Raw genomic sequence first — 25,318 nt, 5'->3', positions numbered from 1 at the left:
TAAATAATAATAAAAAAAGCTCTACATACTAAATACATACATAAATTGAATAAAATATTTTTCATATTAAAATAACTTTTAAAAAAAATCATTAAATAAAAAAACTAAAATAATAAAAATAATAAATATACATAATAGTATAGTAGTTAATAGAAAAAAACAATATTGTAACAATAGACACAAATTTTCTTTGAAATATTATGTTATACACATAATATTATAATAAAAAATAATAAAATAACCCCCGGGGGCCAGAAGGGAGTTGTTGAGGGTCTGGGGAAAAAATCTGTATTTTATTTATTTATTTAAAAAATTTACGTTTTTAAAATTTAAATAAAAATTGTTAAATGAAAATGTTAAATAATAAAATAAAATAAAATAAAATAAAATAAAATAAAATAAAATAAAATAAAATAAAATAAAATACGTAACAGTAATCAATAGAAAAAAAATATTGTAACAATAGACACTATTTTTTTTTAACCCTGAATATCATTTTATACACACAATATTATAATAAAAAAATAATAAAAATCATAATAAAAAAAATGAATGAACCCTCAGGGGCCAGAAGGGAGTGCTAGAGGGTCTGTGGAAAAGATGAGAGAGAGAGAGAGAGAGAGAGAGAGGGAGGAAAAATAAAAAATAAAATAATTTTTTAAAAACATTAAATATTATTTCATACACATATATAACAATATATATATTATAATATAAAGTTTTCACAGAATGCATCTTTATATTTGAAAATATATGATTTTTTTTTTTTTAAACGTGCAACCTGAAAAACTGAAAACCTCTGACCTACATGATATGCACATAAACCTGGCTAGGAGCAGACGAAGGCCAAGATCCAGACAAAGCTGAATTTTCAGCATCATTACTCCAGTCTTCAGTGTCAAAAGATCCTTCAGAATTCATTCCAATAGAAAACAAAACTAACTAATAATATTTCACAATGATACTGTTTTTACTGTATTTTTGATCACATAAAATGTAGTGTTGGTGAGCATAATAAGCTTATATTCAATATGCAAATAAGCCATAAAAACACAGACAAATGTACAACACAGACCCTGTTAAACTAAAACTTTATTGCCATTTTCATATTTTTAGTTTGCACTTTAAGTCCAATTAAGCCAGCTTTGATTTTCTACTGCAAAACAGGTAAACATTCTATACAAAATACGCTGCCAGGGCTGCCATTTTATCTTTAGGCTTTTTAGGATTCCCTCTCCCCATGGGCCTCCTCCCTCGTCCCTTCCCTCTCCCTCTGCGGGCTCCCCCGGCCCGGTGCATGGGATGCCGCATGGTCGCGTGTTTCAGCTCGACCAGATCCTGGAACGCAGGGTCACAAAACACGCATCCGGTGTGCTGCGTTTCACCGTCAGGCAATGGTGAGCGTGTCTTGTTGAAGTCCACTATGACCAGGGAGGCCTCGCAGGAATCACAGCTGTCCTGGGACACCTGCACTTTATGGGCGTGCTCGAAGAAATGCACCACCACGTTGCATTTGTTGCAAGCCATACGCCACTTCGGACCAGAGGTGGGATCGAAGACCAAGACGCCCGTCTCACATTCAACGCACTGACCGATGCCAAGAGAGTTGAGGGAGTGCTGACAGGAAGGGTGTGTGCACTCATTACAGCCCATCCCTGACCCGAACAGAAAGAGAAATCACATAATAAGGACTGTTCTTCCAGTAGGAGAAGTTTTAAGAGCATTTTTTTCCTGTTTCAGCAAGTGCTAAAAAGGTTACATTTGCCAGGATGTCAGAATCCCCCACCCAGTCTTTTTAACTGCACCTCTATAATACATTTATAAAAAGCTACTTTTTCTAGGTATATTATATATTTTATATATACACACTACTGTTCAAAAAGACATTAAGATGTTTCTATTTGTAGAAATCAGAAATAAAATTCTGTAAAAATGTCTCTACTGTCTCTACTTTTGATCAATTTATAAATATTATTTCTTTAGAACAACAACTGACTTTAGCTTAATATTTTTAATTATATAAAATCTATACATTTAATATTTATTGTAAATTAATAAATGTATTCATTTTAACAGCATTCATCAGAAATAAAATTCTGTAAAAATGTTCTGTAAAAATGTCTTTACTGTCACTTTTGATCAATAATAAATACTATTACGTGAAAAAAATTACTGACTTTAGCGTATAATTTAATATTTTTTATTATGTAATATGTATACATTTAATATTTAATGTAAATTAAGAAATAAATACATTTTAACAGCATTCATCAGAAATACAATTCTGTAAAAATGCATCTTTACTGTCACTTTTAAACAATTTATAAATTACATAAAATTGTATAATATATTTATTATACATATTAATTACACAAAATGTATACATTTTATATTTATTGTAAATTTATAAATACATTAATCAGAAATGGCATTAATAAAACAGAAATAAAACTGTTAAAATGTGTCTTTACTGTCGCTTTTGATCAATTTATAAATATTATTTCTTTAAAAAAAATTACTGACTTTAGCGTGTAATTTAATATTTGTAATTATGTAATATGTATACATTTAATATTTAATGTAAATTAATAAATAAATACATTTTAACAGCATTCACCAGAAATAAAACTCTGTAAAAATGTCTTTACTGTCGCTTTTGATCAATTTATAAATATTATTTCTTTAAAAAAAATTACTGACTTTTAGTGTATAATTTAATATTTGTAATTATGTAATATGTATACATTTAATATTTAATGTAAATTAATAGATAAATACATTTTAACAGCATTCATCAGAAATAAAACAGAACTATTTTTAATTCTATAAAATGTAATCATTTAATATTTATTGTAAATGAATAAATAAATACATTTTAACAGCATTCGTCAGAAATAAAATTCTGTAAAAATGCATCTTTACTGTCACTTTGAAACAATTTATAAATTACATAAAATTGTATTAATTTCATTATAATTCATATTAATTACATAAAATGTATACATTTTATATTTATTGTACATTAATAACTACATTCATCAGAAATGGCATTCATCAGAAATAAAATTCTGTAAAAATGTGTCTTTACTGCCACTTTTGACAGTATTAATTTCTTTACAAAAAAAAGATATATATATATATAAAATATACAACATATTTAAATTATATGATATTTTCTATTTAACAATTCATTTATTTATTATTTAATAATATGTAATAACTATATTTCTACTGTTGATACATTTACTGGAAACAAACCTTTTTTTTTTCATAAACTTAAAAAACTTAAAAAGCAAAAAACTTTATATTTAAATTAAACACCATTTGAAGGAATCCTGATTAAAGAATCACTCCAAAACAAGGTGATTTGCGAATCAGAGCTTTCTCTTACCTTTCTTCATGTCTCTGAAGGGAGGGTTGCTGAAGCAGTATGGACACACAGGGTAGCTTTTGCCACGAGAACCCGAGGTCCACAACACCAGCTCAAACTCATCCAGGGGACACTTGAGCTCTTTGTACAGCTTAATGGCTCCATTCTGAGGCAAACTGTAGGTTTCATCGCAATGAGAGCAGTGCAGACGACTAGGTTTGGCCTGGGAGTGATTAGAAAAAACAGTTTAGACCAGACAATGGTAAATTTACAGATTGTATTTGACACTACACCATGATAAACCTGTAAAAGGCCATCTGGGTATCATTTGACTCCGCTTTTTGTAGCAGTAGAATACATTGATTTTATGTTTGCTTACTGGAACATAACATTTAATACTTATGAAAATATATTTGAATAATAATAAATATTTAAGACGTTTTCTTAGACCTTGCATTCAAGCTGACTAAAAAAGCCAACTACCAACATTTATTGACTTACATATTTTAAGTTAATCTAACTTAATTTCCTACATATTTTACAGTCAAAAATGAAAAAGTAACAGTAAAGTTCTCTACAGTGTGGCTGGACTTCACTCAGTACATTTAGCTTGAGAAAATCAGCATTAATCTCACTTACGCAAACGGTGGACATTGAAGTCCATTTAACAAGGACATTAAACCAGCAGCCTAGAGTCTAATTTGAATGATGAGGGACACTGATGAATAATTTGTGACTTGTTCCACATTCAGATGGACACAGGCCACCATTTAGGTAAAATGCTTCCTTGCTGAAGGTCATTTTCAAGTGCACAAGTATAGGCGGAAAGAGCAAAAGAGACATGAGAGTCTGCCTAAAAGCCCAAAGTGCATCAGAGCGGATACTCCGGGATGCCCTTTCATTTAAAATGAGTCATCAAAAACTTCAGCTGCATTACTTGTGCATAACCAACATAATTTACTTTCAACCTGATGTCATATTTTTAAAAACTGTACAAAGCATTGTGCATATGGATATGTGATGGGACACACAAGGATGCATCTAATGAGACATTTATTGTAGTAGACATTTGTTACAGAACATTTTTCTTTTAAGAAATGTTCTTTTTGAACTTTCTGTTCATCAAAGAATCCTAAAAAATATATCACGGTTTTCACAAAATTATTAAGCAGCACAACTAACTGTTTTCAACATTGATAATGATAAAAAATATTTATTGAGCAAGCATATCAGAGTGATTTCTGAAAGTTTATGTGACACTGAAGATTGGAGTATTGATGCTGAAAAATGTAGCTTTGCATCACAGGAATAAATTAGTTTAAAAAATATTAAAATAGAAAACAGCTAATTTAAATTGTAGTAATATTTCAAAATATTAGTTTTTTTTTTTTTTTTGCATTTTCACTGAATAAAAGAGACTTCTTTCAGAAATTTCTTTCAAAGAAAAAATCTGACTGACCCCAGACTTTTAATTGGTAGCATATTAATCTGTCTGATTTTGGAAATCTATGGAAATATGCAGCAAGCTGTTGAGGGTGTTTTTGGACTGATCATGATGTTTTGAATTCAGAACTTTTCAAAAGATCTAGGAAAATTCGATATCTCTTTGGGCAGGTGAGGCTACAGTCGTCTCATTTGCAGTGATGTTATAAACATACAGCGTTTTATAAATATATTTTTTTTTCAGTAATGTGTAATCAAACTAATTACGGTTACCCCCATTACAACACTGTTACCGTTACTGACAATAAAATGTGGTGTTATTAAAATATTATTATGCTATTATGATAAGTTCATCTGAATGGATGCGCAGCGGACCTGTATTTGACAAACCGTAAACTCTTGTTTGAAGGCACACGACTAGCCGTCGCTTTGTCTCACACACACACAAAGAAAGATACAGAGCGAGAGACTCTTATATACCATGCAGAATAGACACGCTACATGTAAACGATATCATTGTTATCTTTTCAGCATTATTTTTAGTCCGCCCCCCCCCTTTCTATAGAAACAATTTTTATACAAACAATATTTTAAGCACCACCACCAGTCCTAAGTTCAGTCAATATGACAAATATGCATTTCATACATGGTTATAAAGTATTTAAAGTTGGTTAAAATATTTAAAGTTTAATTACTAATTACTAAAGTTTAATGCTAAATTATCATAATGTCATATTATGATGCTTGAATGACTGGTGTACATTCAAATATTTAAAAAACTGTGCCATTAAGCTTTATGTATCTGGTGAGTAAACTAGAAATTTCATTAATTTAACATATTTAATATTGGGCCATCCCAATTTTTTTTTTTTTTTTTTTTAAAGTAACACAATAGTTACTTTCCCTGGTAATTAGTTACCTTTATATTAAATGTAACTCAGTTACTAACTAGTTACTATTTGTGAGAAGTAACTGGTAACTATAACTAATTACTTTTTGAAGTAACATGTCCAACACTGCTAATTTGCTTTCACAGTATACAGATCATAGCATGTACAGACATTGTTTCTTTAGCTGCTTTCTTTGTCAACATGACCTTCAGTTTGAACCAATGACAGTATGATTTAGATGGGGAATGTGAGATATTTAACGAAAACATGTTTGTCTCAAAATGATGCAAAGTTCAGTGCTGCACAGCACTCGAGTCAAATGATTGCAACACCATGTCTGTAGTGTAATCCATGGCCCTGATCTTACCATTAACTCCTGATTGACCCATGTTAGGATTTTGAGTCATCAAAGAGGGCATTGACCTTCTTATTACAAGCCAAGAGCTCTGACCTCTTACCCAATCCCCTCTCGGTTACTAATAACCATTATACTCAACTGAGTCTTAGACATGCTTATTAAGGCTGCATTTATATGATCAATAATACGGTAAAAACAGTAATACTGTGAAATTTTAGTTTTAGGGCAATGTGAGTCCTTACAGACCTGGATATACTTCATGAAGCGATGGCATTTGCCACAGCGCGAGAGAGGTTTCCCAGTAGCGGCGATGGGAGAAAAGGACACCTCCATCAGCTCATCCATGCCTGTTAAAAACATTCAGAACATGTTTTAAGAGTCAATAATTAGCGAAAACAAAATAATGCACACTGATAAGGGATTATTAGTGTTAAAACAATCTAAATGCCTAAAAAAAACACCTAAAAGTGAGCCTGATGAACAATTTAAGCCAGTCGCTTTTTAACCCTATGACGCCTGCTTTATAATATTCCATTGGTGAATTTCTCAAAATGGCCTCAAATGAGCAACATGAGCAAAACTTCGCTGAAAAACCTCCTGCACGCAATTAACTACATGCCTTCTGTGATTCATAGTTCATACTTTTATGCAACCTTACTTGTTGGCCATATAATTATTAGCAACTGCACCAAATTGCATGTTTATGCTCAGTTTGGGTTTTGTTCCACCTAGTGAAATGTCCATCATATGTCAGGCTTACATATGACAGGATTTAAATGTATTTCAATGCATCAAAAAAGCAGGACTAGGTTTATTGGAAATAAACCTCACATAAACGTTCTAAAAATGTATTTTTAAAATGGTGCAGAAATACTGCAACAAATTACACTACCAGTCAAAAGTTTTTGGACAGTAAGATTTTTTATGTTTTTTAAAGTCTCTTTTAAAGTCTCTTCTGCTCACCAAGCCTGCATTTATTTTATCCAAAATACAGCAAAAAAAGTAAAATTTTGAAATATTTTTACTATTCAAACTAACAGTTTTCTACTTTAATATATTTTAAATTGTTAAAATCTATTTCTGTGATTTCAAAGCTCACATGATCCTTCAGAAATCATTCTAATATTCTGATTTGCTACTCAAAAAACAGTTATTATTACTATTATTATGTTGAAAACAGCTGAGAAGAATATTTTCAGGTTTCTTTGATGAATAGAAAGTTCAGAAGAACCACATTTATCTGAAATAGAAATATTTTGTAACATTTTAAATGTCATCATTTTTTGATCAATTTAAAGCATCCTTGCTAAATAAAAGTATTAATTTCTATAACTTCTTTCTCAAAAAAAAAAAAAAAAAAAAAATGTATACTGACTCCAAGCTTTTGAATGGTATAGTGTTACAAAAGCTTTTAATTTTAGATAAATGCTGATTTTTTAAATCTTTCTATTCATCAAAGAATTCTTTAAAAAAATGTACTTAACTGTTTTAAATATTGATAATAATAATAGTAAAATGTTTCTTGAACAGCAAATCAGAATATTAGAATGATTTCTGAAGAATAATGACACTGAAGACTGGAGTAATGATGCTGAAAATGTAGCTTTGATCACAGGAATAAATTACATTTAAAAATATATTCAAACAGAAAACAGTTATTTTAAATAGTAAAAATATTTCACAACATTACTGCTTTTGCTGTATGTTGGATCAAATAAATACATGCTTGGTGAGTAGATGAGATTTCTTTAAAAAACATTAAAAATTGCACTGTCCAAAAACTTTTGACTGGTAGCATAATTCTTTGCATACATTGGCATTGTGGGACATTACCTGCAATGAAGTCCACAAAGTAGTGGAACTTCCTCTTGAAGATATCTAGAGTGTGCTGTAAGACCTGGTGGAAGTTTGCCTTTCCTAAAGCTATCAGATTCAGCTGTTTTTCCACAGCACTGCGGATGGTGGGCAGCACCAAATCTGCATCTAACACACATACAGATATACAAGGAAAATGATAAGCATAACAAATGAGTCATGCACACACCAACTAAATACTTGTGGTCATAAAGTTTTTCCTTACCAATTTTATAGTAACCGTGTACCAGAACAATCCCCAAGTTGGTGGGTTTAAGTTTGCGGCCACTTTCTACCGTCACATAGTTCCTTTGGCAGATGTTGTTAATGTGGACGGGGATGCTGGCATCCGTACCTAGAGGCAGAATCATTTGTTAATGCAGTCTACATAATAACAAACTCACAAAAATACCATATCATGAATAATGATGTATGAAACACTTTTCAGAAGTCACTGTGCTATGAATTCTGCATGCAAGTTACGACAGTGGGGTACAGTGGCAGTACATGAACCAAGAGGGGGGAAAACATATATTATAAGTGCATATCAGGCATAAAATATGTGACCCTGGACCATAAAACCAGTCATAAGTAGCACAGGTATATTTGTAGCAATAGCCAACAATACATTGTATGGGTAAAAATCACTGATTTTTCTTTTATGCCAAAAATCATTAGGACATTAAGTAAAGATCATGTTCCATGAAGATATTTATTAAAATTCCTACCATAAATATAACAAAACTTAATCTTGGGTTAGTAATATGCATTGCTAAAAACTTCAGATTCCAGATATTCAAATAGTTGTATCACAGCCAAGTATTGTCCTATCCTAACTAACCACACATCAATTCAGATGACGTATAAATCTCAATTTCAAAAAATTGACCCTTATGACTGGTTTTGTGGTCCAGGGTCACATAAATGAAATCCTTTATTTATTGCTTGTTTGTTGACGAATCTGTTAAAGGGGTCATCGGATGCCCATTTTCCATAAGTTGATATGATTCTTTAGGGTCTTAATGAAAAGTCTATAATATACTTTGGTTAAAAATTCTCAATTTATGTGTAAAAAATCATACTGTTCTGGTCAAGGTTGCTTTAAATGTTAATGAGCTCTGCTCACCCTGTCCATCTCTTCTCTCTGTGGAGTGACGAGCCTGTTTACTTTAGCCGCATTTAGCCACTAAACTCACTTTTGCTGTAGATGAACCTGGATCATGAATGATTCGCGCGAACATAGACACATTTATGTAGATCGGGAGGTGCATTCCATTCACAAACAAACGTAATCCACTGCATCTTCAGCGGGTTAGATGTCAGGAGTAAATGACGACCACTGTGTTCATTATTACATCCAGCAACACAACACCTCAATCGCTCAATCGAGATATTCTTGTCTAACTTATATCCCTGCTCCGGCATCCAAACAATGGAGGTCAGACTGTTACAGCTGATTTAGAGTGGGTCTGAGGTTAGACGCTCATTTCAATTAACTATCGTGGGAGCGGCCTCTGTCAGTGTGATCTGAGAATGGCTCGAAACCACTGCATGGATTTTTATCATTATAGGGTAGATGTGTACATACACTGCCAACACACATTAATGTTCAAGCAACATGTAAAAGTGAACTTTGCATCCGATGACCCCTTTAAGGTTGTCAGCATGAATGAAACCGATCCTACCGATGCCGTGTTTCTCCATGAGTGTGATGAGCTCGGCCTCAGTCAGGTAGTCTGGTGGATTGGTCTGTTTCTCCAGTAGTTTGATCTCATCCACTGTGAATGTGTCTCCTCTCTCACACACCGGCAAGGCCTCTTCCTGTGGAATACCCTGCCAGGGCATCACCTCAGTGTATCCTGATTGCAACAAATATTAATAAGCATCATATCCCTATTAGAATATAATATAATAAAGGTAAAGGTAAATAAACATTAAACTAGTTGATCTGATGACTGCACGTACCAGCAGAGATGAGCGTCTTCCCGCTGCATGTGAAGCTTTCTGTGGCGATGCTAAAGGAAATTGTGGTCTGCAGGTATTTACAGTCGGGGCTGACCGTGGCAATGAAGTGTCTTGTGATGTAATCATACAAACGCCAGCCATCGCTGCCTGCAGAGACAAAAACATTTTGCATTGTTGCTGAATAAAATATTATAATATACTAAGGAATATAATTATAATAATATACTAATATAATATTACTAATAAAATATTTATTTCACAAAAAAAATAAATAAATAAATAAATAACCTTACTGGACAAACTTTCGAATGAACATGTATATATGTTACATGTTTCACTACTTAAGCTTTCATTAAAAATAAATAAATAAATACACATATATACTTTAGTCTATATTTCCCTCCTTTTATTAAATAATTAAAAACAGGACCAAGGATCTTGTTCTAAAATGTTAGATATCAGAATCATAATATGACCTGTGTATTTTTTGTACAGTATTTGTGTGCTAGAAATGTCAATATCAGATACATAAATGTGAAAATAGGCAGTCTGACAGTCGTACCTAGCTCGCTTTCAGAGGCGGCTCTCATGGGTGTGATTGGTGGATGGTCCCCTGCATCCACTCCTTTCCTTGGCCTGTTAATGCCCTCAGAGAGCAGGGCTTTTACCTGTATACACAAACACACACATAAGCATTTTCATAAGACAATATTAATCACTTTACATTAAAAGCGGCATTTTTTTAATGCCACTTCACGATTAAAGGCTATATGCGACCCAGGACCACAGAATGAGTCATAAGGGTTAATTTTTTTTGTTTTTGAGAAATTGAGATACATTATATTATTTATATTATTTTTTGTTACAATAGGGCACTATTTGACCAAGACACAACTATTTGAAAATCTGAAATCTGAGAAAATCGCCTTTAAAGTTGTCCAAATGAAGTTATTAGCAATGCATATTACTAATCAAAAATTAGGTTTTGATATATTTACAGTAGGAAATTTACAAAATATCTTCATGGAACATGATCTTTACTTAATATCCTACTGATTTTTGGCATAAAAGAAAAATGTATAATTTTGACGCATTCAATGCATGGTTGGCTATTGCTACAAATATACCCGTGCTACTCAACACTGGTTTTGTGGTCCAAGGTCACAAATATATTATAATAATAAAAATGTTACAAAATAAAATAATAAACAAAATAATACAATTAAACTTTGTACAAAAACACATCTCTCGAATTTATATACTATACAATATTCATCATTAAAGAGCATATTAATTCACTAACTACATGTTTTTTTACAGACTTAAAGCATAAAATAGGTCTAAAAATAGTTAATTTTAAGTCATCTCTTTAGGTTTGAGGAAAAAGCTCTTATTCACCGTTTCTCCCCAGAAGGAGCTGTTGGCCTGTTGTTTGAGGGTGCCCTTCAGGTCAAAGTTTTCAGGATAATGTGTCGTCTCTGTTCGAGGGTAACTGATATAACCCTGTGTGTAGAGACGCTCTGCTATCTGCATAGTATGCTGGGGACCCATTCCTGAGAAATACACAGACAAAAATCACATATACAATGCAGTTATTGTTTTTTTTTTGCTGTCAGTATATCAAAAAGATTTCTGAAGACTGGAATAATGGCTGCTGAAAATTCAGCTTTGCATCACAGAAATAAATTACATTTTACAATATATTACAACAGAAAACAGTTACTTTAAGTTGTAATAATATTTCACAATATTACAGTTTTTACCATATTTTAATTAAATAAATGCAGCCTTGGTGAGCAGAAGAGACTTCTTTGAAAAACATTTAAAAATCTTACCAACCCAAACTTTTGAACAGCAGTGAGTGTTAACTATTTCCAGTCTAATGAGTTTTATGTGATCAGTACTTCAATATAAAAGTGACGTTACTAGAGTCCTAAACCACATAAACTTCAATAGCACAACTGGTTATTACATTCCACAAGTAATGGTTGGTTTTATTGTCTCCTTTCTTTGTCTTTCCTCATTAAAACACTATTTCTATTGCTCTATTTCTGATTTGTGCATTCATATTTAATATCAAAAGGGAAGCTGCCTACCCAACGCAGAGCTGGCCACTCTTAACATCTCCACTGTATTCAATGCGAGAGGTCTCTGCTTGGCTTTTTCTTTCTTAGACACAGAGTCAACCTGCAAGAAAAGACACACTGTAACTCATGCAGTTACACTTGTAGTGCTTTAACACATCTAGGATCACTGAAATATGAAATGAATACAAAAACATACTTTAGCCTCCTTAGCAGTTTTTGCCATGTTAACAAACATTTGACCAACATCTCGGTCAAAAACTCGCACACGGTCCCAGTCCAAGATGAGTGGACTGTCCTTGCCTCTAAAAACCTGTGTGCGCAAATAATGGAAAATGCAGAAAATCAAGAATGCAATGTGATATAACAAATAGCTATGCTGTAAAATCATTTTGAAAATTTTGTTATTTGAGCAGTAAACTGACCTTTGCCTGTACGACCCAGTACGCTTCAGGTTTGAAGGACTGGATCTTGTCATGCCGTTCCACACAGAAACCCAGTGTGGGAGTCTGACAGGGACCAAACGAGATCAAAGAAGAGTCTAAATTCCCATATTTCCCTTGGAAGTATTTGGTCTGGAAACTAAAAATCAGAGACAATGGTTAAGTGTGAGCAACCTACTATTACCTTTTATTAGAACAGCTTGACAAACGCACTACTGTTCAAAAGCTTCAGGCCAAGAAAAAAAAAATCTTAAAAAAAAATTAATAATTTTATTCATCAAGGATGCATTAAATTGATCAAAAGTGTCAGTACATACATTTAAAATGTTATAAAACATTTTTTTCAAATAAATGCTGTTCTTTTGAACTTTTTATTCAACAAAAGTCTAAGTTAATGATAATTTTAGCATTTACTAATGCATTATTAAAACCACTTATTAATAAAAGTTGTGCTTGTTAACAGTTAATGCTCTGTGAACTAACAATAAACTATATTTTTATTAACTAACATTAACAAAAATTAATAAATAGTGTAATAAATGTATTGTTCATTGTTCGTTCATGTTGACAAATGACACCTTATTGTAAAGTGTTACCTAAAAATCTTACCAACACCAAACTTTTCAACAGCACTGTATATTGCACAAAACAAGACTGTATTGTAATGGTATAAGAAAAAAATGAATTTAAAAGCAGGTCTGCTCTATCCAGATGACCTCTTTCATACCGTGTGAAAGCACAGCCGATTCTGAGGTCCAGTTCCTGACGAGCATCTACAGACAGAGCCTCATTCTTGTTGGGTTCTCCGAGTCGGTTCATGGCGTTACAGATATCTGTGTCTGTGATGGAGCTGAACTTGGCGCGATACACGGTACGATCACTACCGAAAGACTTATTCATTAGAGGCTGGATGGCATCCAACACCTGAGATGATACAGCACAAACAAATAAAGAAAATGCACACTCAGAAAAAGAGTTACGCGGACAATCTTAGTTTGCATTTTCTTTCAATAGATTCAGACTAACCTCAAAACAAATGTTCTCTCCTTCCTTGTCACAGTCCAACCACAGGACGACATAGTCACAACCTTTCGCTTCAACCTGTTAATAAACAGCAACTTTATTATTTAAAGATTCATGGAAGGGTTTTTAAATATGTTAAGACAATTGTAAAATTTAATTGTTAAACTATTATCTTAAAATTTATTGATATATAATTACATTATATAATATTTATAGAATAAAACTCAATTTTTAGTATGTAAATAAATTCTTTGACAGGCATGTTGTCTTTAAATGTAATTTGTCTAAATGTTTAATTATTTTAGACAATAGATACACCATAATCAGTCAGGTAATGAAATGTAAAGTCACCTGAAGGAATTTGACCATATTTAGTTTGGGGTTTGCTTCTTTCTTCTCAGTTGGAGCTTTACTGAACAACTCAGCTGGATCAACTTTATCCCAGTTGTTATACTTTCCTGCAAAACATTAAGGATAGGAAAAATAAAAAAAAATATTAGTCAGTGGTGTGCGTTTATGTTCTGAAATGAGGAGAATGTAAATTCATGTCCCAGTCACATTTTTCTGGTTAAATAAACAATATATATATATTTTATTTTTTATTTGTATTTTTTTAATTAATTGTTATTTTTACTTTGTAATCAATGTTCTATTTATTAAAGTCAAGTATGAATCTCATTAGTTTAGTGTTTTTTTAAGCATTTTACATTTATTCCAAAATAATAACTCAAGGCAGTAACAATTTAAAGAATATATTTTATTTGTGAACTTACGTTCAGCTATTCTTTTTAATAGTACACTTTCAACTATTTTTTAATTTTTCGGATCATCAGTCATTAATAAATACATATTTGCCAGTAAATATGTGTCCATGGACCACAAAACCAGTCACAAGTGTAAATTTCCCAAAATTGATATTTGTACATCATCTGCAAGCCGAATAAATAAGCTTTCCATTGATGTATGGTTTGTTAGGATTGGACAATATTTGGACGAGGTACAACTATTTGGAAATCTGGAATCTGATAGTGCAAAAAATTCAAAATACTAAGAAAATCACCTTTATAGTTGTCCAAATGAAGTTCATAGCAATGCATATTACTTATTAAAAAATACGTTTTGATATATTTACAGTAGGAAATGTACAAAATATCTTCATGGAACATGATCTTTACTTAATATCCTAATGACTTGTGGCACAAAAGAAAAATAGATAAATTTGACCCATCTGATGTATTTTTGGCTATTGCCTCAAACATACCCGTGCAACATAAGACGTATATCATTACAATACATTGCATGGGTCAAAATTATCGCTTTTTCTTTTATGCCAAAAATCATTAGGATATTAAGTAAAGGTCGTGTTCCATGAAGATATTTTGTACATTTCCACGTAATTTTTGATTAGTAATATGCATTGCTAAGAACTTCATTGGGACAACTTTAAATGCGATTTTCTTAATATTTAGATTTTTTTTGCACCCTCAGATTCCAGATTTTCAAATATTTGTGTCTCAGCCAAATATTGTCCTATCCTAACAAACCATACATTAATGGAAAGCTTACGCGGCTTGTATGTATATATCTCAACTTCTAAAAAATTACCCTTATGACTGGTTTTGTGGTCCAGGGTCACATATAGTCGAAAAATATTCGTCACAGACACACCGAGATTTGCTTTAAATTTCACCAAGCTGATTACTCACTAAAAACTCCCACACATTATGTTTTCAGGCCATTTTAAGTCTAATTTAAATTGATTATATCTATGTGTGTGAGTTGTTTATTTAATTTTTTTAATTGGTCTTCCCATTAACGCCATGATATTGTTCAGTCAAACTGATTAGCAAACACAAGAGGCAGGATTTATCGCATGAACCAATCACAGCCGATCATAACCAGTCATTGCCTCCTGTCATGTGACTGACTTTCTCCCATCCATTCTCAACCACCCCCAGCAAACCCACGGCATGGTCTGTTAAAACTCAATGAGCTCAGGGGAGGCGAGAGAGACACAGACTCCCGTTGTAACTTTACCTGCTGGTGCTGTGTTTGGACCATGTTTCTTTAGAAAAACAAGTGATTAATACACTTTTTAATGCTATATTTTGAAATATTAGCATTGTTTTATTTTTGAACTACAGTTTTTTTTCTCATCCAATATTTTGAGGAGGCACACGCCCCTGATATAAGTGTAGTTTGCATTGTCTTGCACATACAGTTACAGATGTTGCCTGCATTTTCAAAGCAGTCATTTTGAAGACAAAATACTTGCCGATAAAGTCCAGACTCATGACATGTCCACACACTGACGTCATCTTGAACCTCACATTTTGGCCCATGAAGCTTCCTGTGTACTCATGGACTGAACATGCTCCATTCAGGCCTTTTCGGGTCGAACAGCTACCTGTAAGTGAAAAGCAATAAAAAGAAACATTTAAAGATCTTATACATTTCTTATAATTTCATGTCATTCTAAACTCTTATGTATGCGTGTCACAGACTTACACAGAAGAAAAGAAATTGTTGAATAATCCATTATTTTTGTTTCTTTGTGCACAAAAGGTATTTTCGTAGCTGCATAAAACTACGGTTGAACCACTGATAGTCATATGGACTACTTTAACCTTACTACCTTTTTGGGCCTTGAATGTGGTAGCTGCGTTGCCGTCTATGCAGGGTCAGAAAGCTTTTTACGGGTTTTCAACAACGTGAGGGTGAGAAATTGCTGACAGAGTTTTCATTTTTGGGAGAACTATCCCTTTAATGCATTTCTTCGGTTTCAGGTCCAATTTACTTTACCATCCAAGTCAATGGGACCCAAAACTGTTTGGTTACCATCAGTCTTCAAAATACTTTCTTTCATGTTCAACAAAAGAGAAAAATACATAGAGGATTGGAATGAAATGAGGGTATGTAAAATGATGACAGAACCTTAATTTTTCAGTGAACTATCCCATTTACTTGAACAAAAGTAAATCTTTTAACACAACAATCATGCAAACATAACCTTACACTTTGTTTATTCCATTGACACCACAAAAGTTGCATCTTTATCATTCATCACAACTGCCTATAACAACATCGAAGTCTGCAAAAGCAACTAAAATGATGACGTAAGCTTGACTACTGCATAAGCGCTCCTTCAGAAACATTGATGGTGGACACTGACAAATCAGCAGACTAAAAGCAGTCTAATTGGTGCTGGCATTGAGCGATCCATCATAAAGTAAAATGAGACAGTGAAGAGCTGATTATGCATCACTGTTTTCATTCATTCTTTTCTATTTTGTGCTTTTCCAGAGTTAAACCTGAATGACGTCAACGGTCGCCGTCAGGTAATGAGATGCTGTTCCCAAGGCTGAACTCTGATGATGGAGTCCATTGTGAATGAGCCTGATGATGATGACGATGATGGCCTCTCTCTTTGACCACTGGCTTACGCTACAGATTTTTGGAGGTCTCCATTGAGATGGTGGTACATAAATACAGGCCCAAAAGGCGAGGATGGACACACTTGGATTGGACTCCCTACAGGCACGGCAAGCCTCCAGCCTCTCGCTAAACTCCTCACCTCTGTTTGTCCAGCATGCAACAGCTACAGGTAAGTCTCCAACACCAATCTCATAAGACTTGCCTCACAAGATCACCTAGGAGCCAGAACTAGTGAACTGCAGTTACTTGGATTGAATCGCTTTTTAAATTTGCATTGATACAGCCAGTAACATACAACTAGTAACACTACTGCTTAAAAGTTTCGGAGAAAGAAGTCTCTTATGGTCATCAAGGCAGGATTTATTTGATCAACAATGCATTAAAAACAACAATGCTGTGAAATATTATTATCATTTAAAACAACTGCTTACTATTTTAATAAAATTTAAATGTAATCTATTCCTTTGATGGCAAAGCTGAATTTTCAAAATCATCACTTCAATCTTCAGTGTCACATGTTACTTCAGAAATGATTTTATTAGGCTGATTTGATGCTCAAAAAATATTTTTTTTTATTATCAACATGTTGAAAACAGTTTTGCTTAATATTTTTGTGTAAGTCATCATGCATTTTATTTTTTCATGATTCTCAGATGTATAAAATGTTCAAAAGTATGGCGTTACATAATATACATAGATTTTTTTGTAACATGATCAGTGTCTTTACTTTTGATCAGTTAAATTAATCCTTGCTGAAAGTCTTAATTTCTTAAAAAATTCACAAAACAAAATGTAAAATAATAAAATAAAATAAAGTAAAATTTATTTTAATTAAATTTAAAAAAATGTGAAAAATTAGAAAAATTAAATTGGCCAAAATTCCTAGCAGATACCACTAGGTCTATCGCTAAACTAAAACTCGAGATTCAAACCTAAAAGTTAGCTAATCGTTTAGGATAAAATCTGTTTTTAGTCTTCATTAGAAATTTATTAAAACAAAACAAAAACAAACAAAAAACACCAGATTCACAAACATCAAATTACTATAACTGAAAGCCCAGGACAAAGTTTTAGTAAACTACACTACCAGTCAAAATGCATTTATTTGATCCAAAGTACAGCAAAATTTTCACTATTTAAAACTATTTAACTACTTTTCTATTTTAATATACTATTTTCTATTTTAATATATTTTAAATGTAATTTATTTCTTGCATGGCAAAGCTGAAATTTGCATAGCAAAGCTGATTTTTTTTTTTTTTTTTGTAAAGAAATTATTTATTATTTAATTATTAATACTTTATTAATACTTTTATTTAGCAAGGACACTTTAAATTGATCAAAAGTGATAATGAAGACATTTCTTTCAAAAATTTCTATTCATCAAAGAACCCTAAAAAAAATTCTACTCAGCTGTTTTCAACATAATAAATGTTCGTTTAGCACCAAATAAGTATATTAGAATGATTTCTGAAGGATCTTGTGACTGGAGTAACAATGCTAAAAATGCAACTTTAAAATCACAGGAATGAATTACATTTTAAAATATATTAAAATAGAAAATATTTATTTTAAATAGTAAAATATTTCAAAATTTTAATGTTTGTGCTGTACTTTGGAACAAATGGAAGCTTGGTGAGCAGAAGAGACTTTAATTAAAAACCTTACTGTTCAAAAACTTTTAACTGGTAGTGTATATTTATTCATTGATCATCACTGATACATTTAATATAGACTAAGCGACACATTGAATCTATATTTACTCTTTAACTAATGATGCCAAAGAACATTGCTGAACTGTATCTGTGAATGCAGACGTTATATTTTGGCATTAGCTACAGAATGAGCACAGTCCATGAACTTCTCATTCTCCTGCTCAGATTCTAGGACTCCTGAGCATTTTTCTGCTGGTCTTGAACCCCAGCCAGTGCAATCCCATCACGACCCAGTGCGTGGAGCACACTTACTGCTCCTCCACACTGAAAGAGTACCACGCTCAGCTCATCAACCTGCCTAGCAGGATCAACGAACGCAGCATCGCCGGATGGAGCTACGAGTGAGTACAGCAGATTTTTGAGCCTTTTTAAAATATGGATTTATAGCCAGTAAAAGGGAAGGTAAACTGCAGGTGCATTTGATACAGGATACATCAGATCATTTCCTTATAAAATTTTGTAACAATTCAGAATTTGACAGTCTGTAATTGTCTAAACTGACATCAAATTTACAAAATCGTATCTGTAAGACATTCTGAAGCCAATTAGAGACCACCAAATTCTGAATACATCTGATTATATATTGTTCCGCACCAATAACAGGGAGAACATCGACCTGGACCGTGTGCCACAGATCATCTATGAAGCAAACTGCCTGAACAGTCATTCCTGTAAGGGGATCGACAGCTCTTTCAGTATGGAGAGCATCCCAATTGCAATCAAAATGCCATTTCTCAGAAAACACCCAAGATGCCCAACTTTCGCACTGGAATTCGAGGATGTGAACATCGCCTGTATATGTGCTACATCCAGACAGAATTAACGCTGAGTCTAACAAATCATGCATTGGATTCAATTTCAATTATTACAACAGCATCACTTAACTGTAATGTCAACCACAAAGAAGTGTACTAAATAATAATGCTTACTATCTTAAAAAAACAACAATGCACATACTGCAATATAGATGTCTTGAGTTGCTGAATGCTTGTGAATGTGATTAAATAAACTACTTTTGTAACAAAAACGACTTTCTGTTATTGAGAAAACAAATGTCTCAAAATGTAAGACTCCTGTTTATGTTAAAACAACATGTAAAAAATGAATAACCCTGTAACTTTCTTCCTGCTTATTTTAAAAGTCCAGAAGTGTGATGTCAAGAAAGTTTAATAAATGAAAATAATAATAATAATAATTATATACTCTTAGTAGGTGGCCAAATAGGGAATGTACACTACTAGTCAAAAGTTTTTTTAAATGATTTTTAAATAAGTCTCCAAAGTACAGCCAAAAAAAACAAAAACATTTTTACTATTTAAAATAACTGCTTTCTATTTTAATATATTTTCAAATGTAATTTATTCCTGTGATGCAAAGCTAAATTTTTTAGCATCATTACTCCAGTCACATGATCCTTCAGAAACCATTCTAATATTCTGATTTGCTGCATTAAAAAAGCATTACAAAGCTTACTGTGCAAACACGTGAAAACAACTAAATAATTATAAATATGTTTTCAAAAATATTTGTAGTCTAGCGTGTCATTTAAAATGCAATATCAACTGTCCATCTGCTGAAGAGATAAATAAATGTGGAAAACCAAATCAATTAACCTCGTATTTATAATTAGGGGACCTGTAATTATATGCAGTATATATGTAATGTTTTCTAAAGATCATACAGACTCACCCTTAGAGAGGATTTTGGCGATGGACTGAGCCAGAGAGGGCTTCTCAGCCACCATAAACACAGTCCTCATCGCTGCTGGTTTTACTTATCTGTTACAAACATCAACGGGACCTGACAATGAAATAACAAAAGTAAATAACTTATTTCAAAGTTAATAACTAAGGCTAAAATTAGACTTATTAGACCAACAACCGAGATAATAACACACCGGTATGTGCTGCAGCCACTTCTTTAGGCATGTTAACTTCCGGGTTGTTCGTGTTTTATTTTTTCAAAATAAAAGCCCTCACTGTTTTACGAAAACGTTTACTAAATTTAAAATAGCGATTAAAATATAAAGTAATAATTTAAAAATAATAATAATAATAATAACACAATAATAAATATATAGCAATAAATAATAAATAACGTAGCAATATAACAATATATAATTACCCGTTTAATTTTTATCCAAATTCTGAGAAATTATTATATACACACTACCAGTCGAAAATACAGCAAAAATAGTAATACTGTGACATATTTTTACTATTTAAAATAACTGCTTTCTGTCTGAATATTTTTAATTTTTCAGATATGGTGACTTGCTGTTCAAGAAACATTTATTATTATTATTATTATCATCATCAATATTTAAAACAGTTAAATACATTTTTTCAGGATTATCTGATGATAAGCCTGATGAAAGCCTTTGTAACATAATACACCATTTAAAGGCTTGGAGTCAGTATAATTTTTTTTTTTTCCTTTGGAAAGAAATAATAAAAAATGAACACTTTTATTTAACAAGGATGCTTTAAATTAATCAAAAGTAATGATAAAATGCTAAAGATATTTATAATGTTACAAAAGATTTATTTTTCAGATAAATGCAGTTATTCTGAACTTTCTATTTATCAACAAAACCTGAAAAAAATCTACTCATATATATAATATTTATTAGATTAAAATAATACATATTAATTTATTATTTTATTTGCATATTTAAATATATCAATATATGTATTATATGTAGGCTATAAATATATATAAATAGATATTATAAATACACAGAAAATGTGAAGATGTGAAGATAATCAATAACTGGGAACTATCAATAGTTTTGTTAAAAGGTTATTTAGTCAACAAATTAAACTTCATGCAAGTAAACACGTAATACGCAACATAAATTCCTCATGCAGTGGTGATAAGAAAGGTTTAACTCAAAAAACGTCTAAAAGGCCAAAAGCTTTTATCTAAAAACAAGGGTCTGTAGTCTACCTAGAATTAAAACAACCAGTGACAGATGTAGTTTTTTCTTATTTATTTAGAAATATTCAACAATGCTCAACGTTTTAAAAAAAAGGAAAATAAATAATTATTTAATTGAGGCTGCCCATATGGCCACTTTGGTTTCCATGCCAATCCAGAAAGCAGACTGTAACATTCTGTGATGATGTCGTCACCCACTCAGAATCATAACATTTGCATTTCAGTTTTTAATTATTGTATATAAAAAGGATTACCGTCAATGTTTGCATCCTTGAAGAATTCAGTGGGTCAGGTGGTTTTCTTTGAGCATGTTGACATAACAGCATCTCTCATTTCCACTCTCCACATGACAAGGCAGATTCAATCACAGTGATTTGCTCTATAATAGCTTGTTTGATTCCCTCTCTTTGATACAGAGCGCCTCTATTGACAACATAGTGACTGACATATAGTTCTGTTACCTATAATCTCACGCAGTTGTTCAATACAGTGCACTGTACACATTCCTAGTTTCAAAAGAACTGAGCTTGTGAGGTTTTGTAGTCATTTTGTAGTCACTTTTCTTCTAGAAGACTAGCTAGCTGTCACATTTTTCCACTCGCATCAATCAATTTATCACTCCAGTGGATATTTGGCAACAAAAAGTGCCAAAAACGTACCAACACTGTTCCACTGTTAAAAGAAAATCAGACAGTTAATTTAGGAGACTTTTATTCAACATAAGCTGTCACAAAAAAAATAATTTTATTAACTTTTAAAAAAAAATATATATATTTAAAAAAGCTTGTTTTTCTTTTTCTTTTTAAGAACATAATTTTTTAAATATGAAATACTAATGTTTAAAATGGCAAGATCTGCATCACATATGTCATTAAAATGTACTATATGCGATTTAATGGTATTCCAGTGGTATTTAACAATAAAAATACTTATAAAACACAAATATATTCAACAAAATAAAACAAGAAAGAGTGACAAATTAAAGTTTTACTATTTGAGACCATTATTCTGGCCACCACAAATTAATTAAAAACAAAATGAGAACTTTAAAAATATTTTTAAAAAACTGAAAAAAATGATAAATGTATAAATTATCTATATTTTTGAATTTATATATTGTATATCGGTTTCATAGTGTTTATATAAACACTATGAATTTTCCAGAAACACTATGAATTTTTCCATTTTCGGAAAAAATATTATACATACACCACCAGTCGAAAGTTTTTGAAAAGTAAGATTTTAATGTTTTTTAAAGAATTATCTTCTGCTCACCAAGCTTGCATTTTATTTTATTTTATTTTATTATTTTATTTTCGTATTTTGTATTGATGCATGCAGTCAAATTCAATGGCCACTAGGCCTTTTACTAATGTTTTTAATCTTTAATGTTTTTTTTATGTTTTTAAAAGAATTATCCTCTGCTCAGCAAGCTTGTATTTTATTTTATTTTATTTTATTTTCGTATGTTGCACTGGCTACAAACAGCGATTAAAATTAAATAAAAGTAATAATAACATTTTTTAAAATAATAATAATAATAAACTAATAGATATATAGCAATAAATAATATAACAATGTAACAAAATAATATTAAATATAGTGACCCGTTTAATTTTTTATTAAGATTTTGAAAAATTATTATATATATATATATATATATACACTACCAGTCAAAGTGTTTTTCTAACGAATTTTTTATTTTATTTTATTTTATTTTTGTAAGTAGGCTGTGTTGATGCATGCAATCACATTGAATGGCCACTAGGTGGCGACGTAACATTACGAGAATCTCTTGATCCCTCAAACAGATTGTTGCAGCATCTGAGTTCAGCTCTCTGACAGCACATGTTCATGTAAAATCCTGCCAATTAGAAAATACAGAACAGGACAGTTCAATTTGTTCAGCCAGTTTGTTTAGTCAACTGTCCAATGCCGAATTGCTGATCTATAAAAATGAGCGAGAAAAGGGGAAGGAAAAAAAAGGAAAAGACAAGTCGGTGCATCGCACTGCTGAAATCAGCGTGTGCCTGTGACCCCACAGATGGCAGAGGGAGGGTGGAAGTGAGTTTGTCTCCTTCAGCGGAGTGATCAATTAAACCTATCCAACCCACAATGCCTGCCTCCTCCAGTATTGACTCATCTGGACTGTCACACACACACACACACAAACACACGGATTATTGGCTGACACACACAAACTGATAAAATTATGATCCAGTTCCTTTTTGTCACTATTTTATTGTGCAAAACCAGAGCATATATGGTCAAGGAGAAACTCAGAACATCAATCCGCAAAGAGCTTTGCGTGTACATGCATGTGTGTGACACTGATTGCATGAGATGAGTCACAGTTTCTATGATTGGCCACTTTTCATCAGCACTCTCTGCCTCTTTCTGTCTCTTTCATCCTCTCTTACTCACAGACAGACACATAAACACATTTAAAGCAAGAAAAAAAAGCCGTGTTTGAGACCGAAAGAACATGCACCACGTTGAAAGAGGAGGACCGTAAAGCAGCAGACAAAGAGAGAGACAAGTGAATGATTACAGGGCCTAGGATGGATGAAATTACAGACATGGATGAACAAACAGCACTTATTTGCTGCTGTTTCTCTCTCTCTTTTGCTCTCCAGAGCTCATTCGCTTTCGCTCTCGGATAAATTTAAAGGGGATTTGATGGATTCCCTTTTAAATGTACAATATAAACATAACAACACTGTATATGTTGGATGAAAGCTGGAGGGAGGAACTGACTGGCAAGATGGGGGAAATGATCTTAACCATTAAAAGTGTTGCCAGTAAAGATGAGTGACTCACTTACATGATCTAACCCGTGCTGTTGTAACAGGGTGGACAGTGAAAATCTTGTTGTCTTGTTTTATCTTAATTTTTTAAAGATCTTTACTTACAAATGTGCATTAAAACAACACAGCTAGAGAGCTTTCTTACATGCAAAACGTAAGAAAATTCACAATGTTATCTCTTTAACCCTATAAAGCGAGTCTTGTTTGATAGATACATTTTTAAGGCATCTGCTTGATTATTATGATCAAACCCCTTTAGTACACATTATAAAATACATGCTTTTTTCATCTGATAGTTTAAACTTTAGTCAAAATATAGCAATAGCAAAGTAAACGTAAGAGTAAATTATATTGTTAGAAATATTTCATTATGAACACTTACTGAAGCAACGTACCCACCTTTTTCTTCAACGCAAAAATTAGCCTATGGCTGAGACTTCCGGTTTATTAGACGCTGTAGGAAAATAACGAGAAGAATAACAACGTGCAGTAGACACTTATTTTGGTAATGTCCTAAGTCACAAATATTTTGGAAAGAACTTAATAATTATATACAACAAAAAGCTATGATTTCTGTGGATCTTGTGGAAGTTGATATTATGCTAAAATGTTTTTCACTTGCAGGTGATAAGAGTTTTATATTTATCTTTGATTTGATTATTATAGTTGCCCGTTACTATATTCATAAAGCCAAATGGAATGATAAATTACCAAATTTTGAACAATTTAAAGTTGATATTAAAATATATTTGGAGACAATAGAAAAAAGTAAAAATTTAAAAGCAAAAAAGACTATACAGCTGTTTAATAAGTACAAGTTGTTTATATAAAAAGCCTTTCTTTTGTATTATTATTATTATTATTATTCATTTTATGTTTTATTTTATTTTTTTACTTTTATTAATTTATTGTATTCTTTTTTACATGTATATGTGCACTTACTTCCCCTGATATGTAAGGATATATGTGCTCTTGTATGTAAAATATATTG

The 25,318-nt window shown here is 32.0% G+C and overlaps 2 protein-coding genes across 2 annotated transcripts; one reads left to right on the top strand and one right to left on the bottom strand.

Moving 5' to 3' along the window:
- Positions 1 to 1,076: 1,076 nt before the first annotated feature.
- top3b (DNA topoisomerase III beta) lies at positions 1,077 to 20,530 on the bottom strand. The gene is made up of 18 exons (XM_051111040.1): positions 20,478 to 20,530; positions 20,270 to 20,380; positions 15,706 to 15,837; positions 13,782 to 13,888; positions 13,434 to 13,508; positions 13,135 to 13,331; positions 12,390 to 12,546; positions 12,164 to 12,277; positions 11,977 to 12,067; positions 11,279 to 11,433; positions 10,443 to 10,548; positions 9,881 to 10,027; positions 9,601 to 9,774; positions 8,142 to 8,270; positions 7,895 to 8,044; positions 6,308 to 6,408; positions 3,392 to 3,593; positions 1,077 to 1,655 (listed from the first exon to the last, which is right to left on the bottom strand). The coding sequence occupies exons 2-18, from the start codon at positions 20,337 to 20,339 to the stop codon at positions 1,177 to 1,179; spliced, it is 2,586 nt and encodes an 861-aa protein (XP_050966997.1). The 5' UTR covers positions 20,340 to 20,380; positions 20,478 to 20,530; the 3' UTR covers positions 1,077 to 1,176.
- LOC127165993 (interleukin-17A-like) lies at positions 16,925 to 19,607 on the top strand. The gene is made up of 3 exons (XM_051111041.1): positions 16,925 to 17,034; positions 18,746 to 18,921; positions 19,184 to 19,607. Exons 1-3 carry the CDS (start codon positions 17,020 to 17,022, stop codon positions 19,401 to 19,403), a joined length of 411 nt encoding a protein of 136 aa, XP_050966998.1. The 5' UTR covers positions 16,925 to 17,019; the 3' UTR covers positions 19,404 to 19,607.
- Positions 20,531 to 25,318: the final 4,788 nt, after the last annotated feature.

The sequence above is a fragment of the Labeo rohita genome, chromosome 5, assembly GCF_022985175.1.
Source record: "Labeo rohita strain BAU-BD-2019 chromosome 5, IGBB_LRoh.1.0, whole genome shotgun sequence".
Lineage (NCBI taxonomy): Eukaryota > Metazoa > Chordata > Actinopteri > Cypriniformes > Cyprinidae > Labeo > Labeo rohita.
The sequence above is the reverse complement of the archived record's forward strand: the minus strand, read 5'-3'. Positions and strand labels throughout refer to the sequence as shown.